This window comes from Egretta garzetta, unplaced genomic scaffold (genome assembly GCF_000687185.1).
Source record: "Egretta garzetta isolate BGI_Z169 unplaced genomic scaffold, ASM68718v1 scaffold359, whole genome shotgun sequence".
In the NCBI taxonomy this organism is placed as follows: domain Eukaryota; kingdom Metazoa; phylum Chordata; class Aves; order Pelecaniformes; family Ardeidae; genus Egretta; species Egretta garzetta.
The window spans coordinates 81,167-81,503 of record NW_009260795.1 but is presented as its reverse complement, the minus strand read 5'-3'; the positions used below and the strand labels follow the sequence as shown (position 1 = coordinate 81,503).

The 337-nt window shown below is 65.0% G+C and overlaps 1 protein-coding gene across 1 annotated transcript in view; it reads left to right on the top strand.

Annotated features, from left to right (window-relative positions):
- Positions 1-337, top strand: part of LOC104133359 (integrin alpha-10) — a 20,037-nt gene that overhangs the window by 1,121 nt on the left and 18,579 nt on the right. Inside the window, exon 1 of the mRNA XM_035902117.1 lies at positions 1-327. This exon is cut by the window's left edge and continues 1,121 nt beyond it. Coding sequence (XP_035758010.1) covers positions 1-327 — 327 coding nt within the window. The remainder of the gene's footprint in view (positions 328-337) is intronic.

The following is a 337-nucleotide window of genomic DNA, read 5'->3' as shown; positions in this document are numbered from 1 at the left end:
TGGGTAGCCTGCAGGAGACGTGTCGGTGGAGCCCCACCTTGCGCTGGCTGGCCCTGCACCACAACCGGGTGACAGCGGGCACCTTCGGGTGCCTGCCCACCACCCTCGAGTACCTGGACCTCTCCTACTCCCAGCTGGACCGCTTGGACATGGACTACTTCACCCGAAGCCCCCGGCTGCGGGAGCTGCGGTTGAGCGGCAACAAGATCAAGTTCATCCCCTCTGAATGGAGATGCCCCCGTTTGGAGGTGCTGGCCATCGACGGCAACTCCTTCGGTGTCATCAACCGCGGCTCCTTCGTCAACATGCCACGGCTCCCTTCCGCGGGCGGGCCACA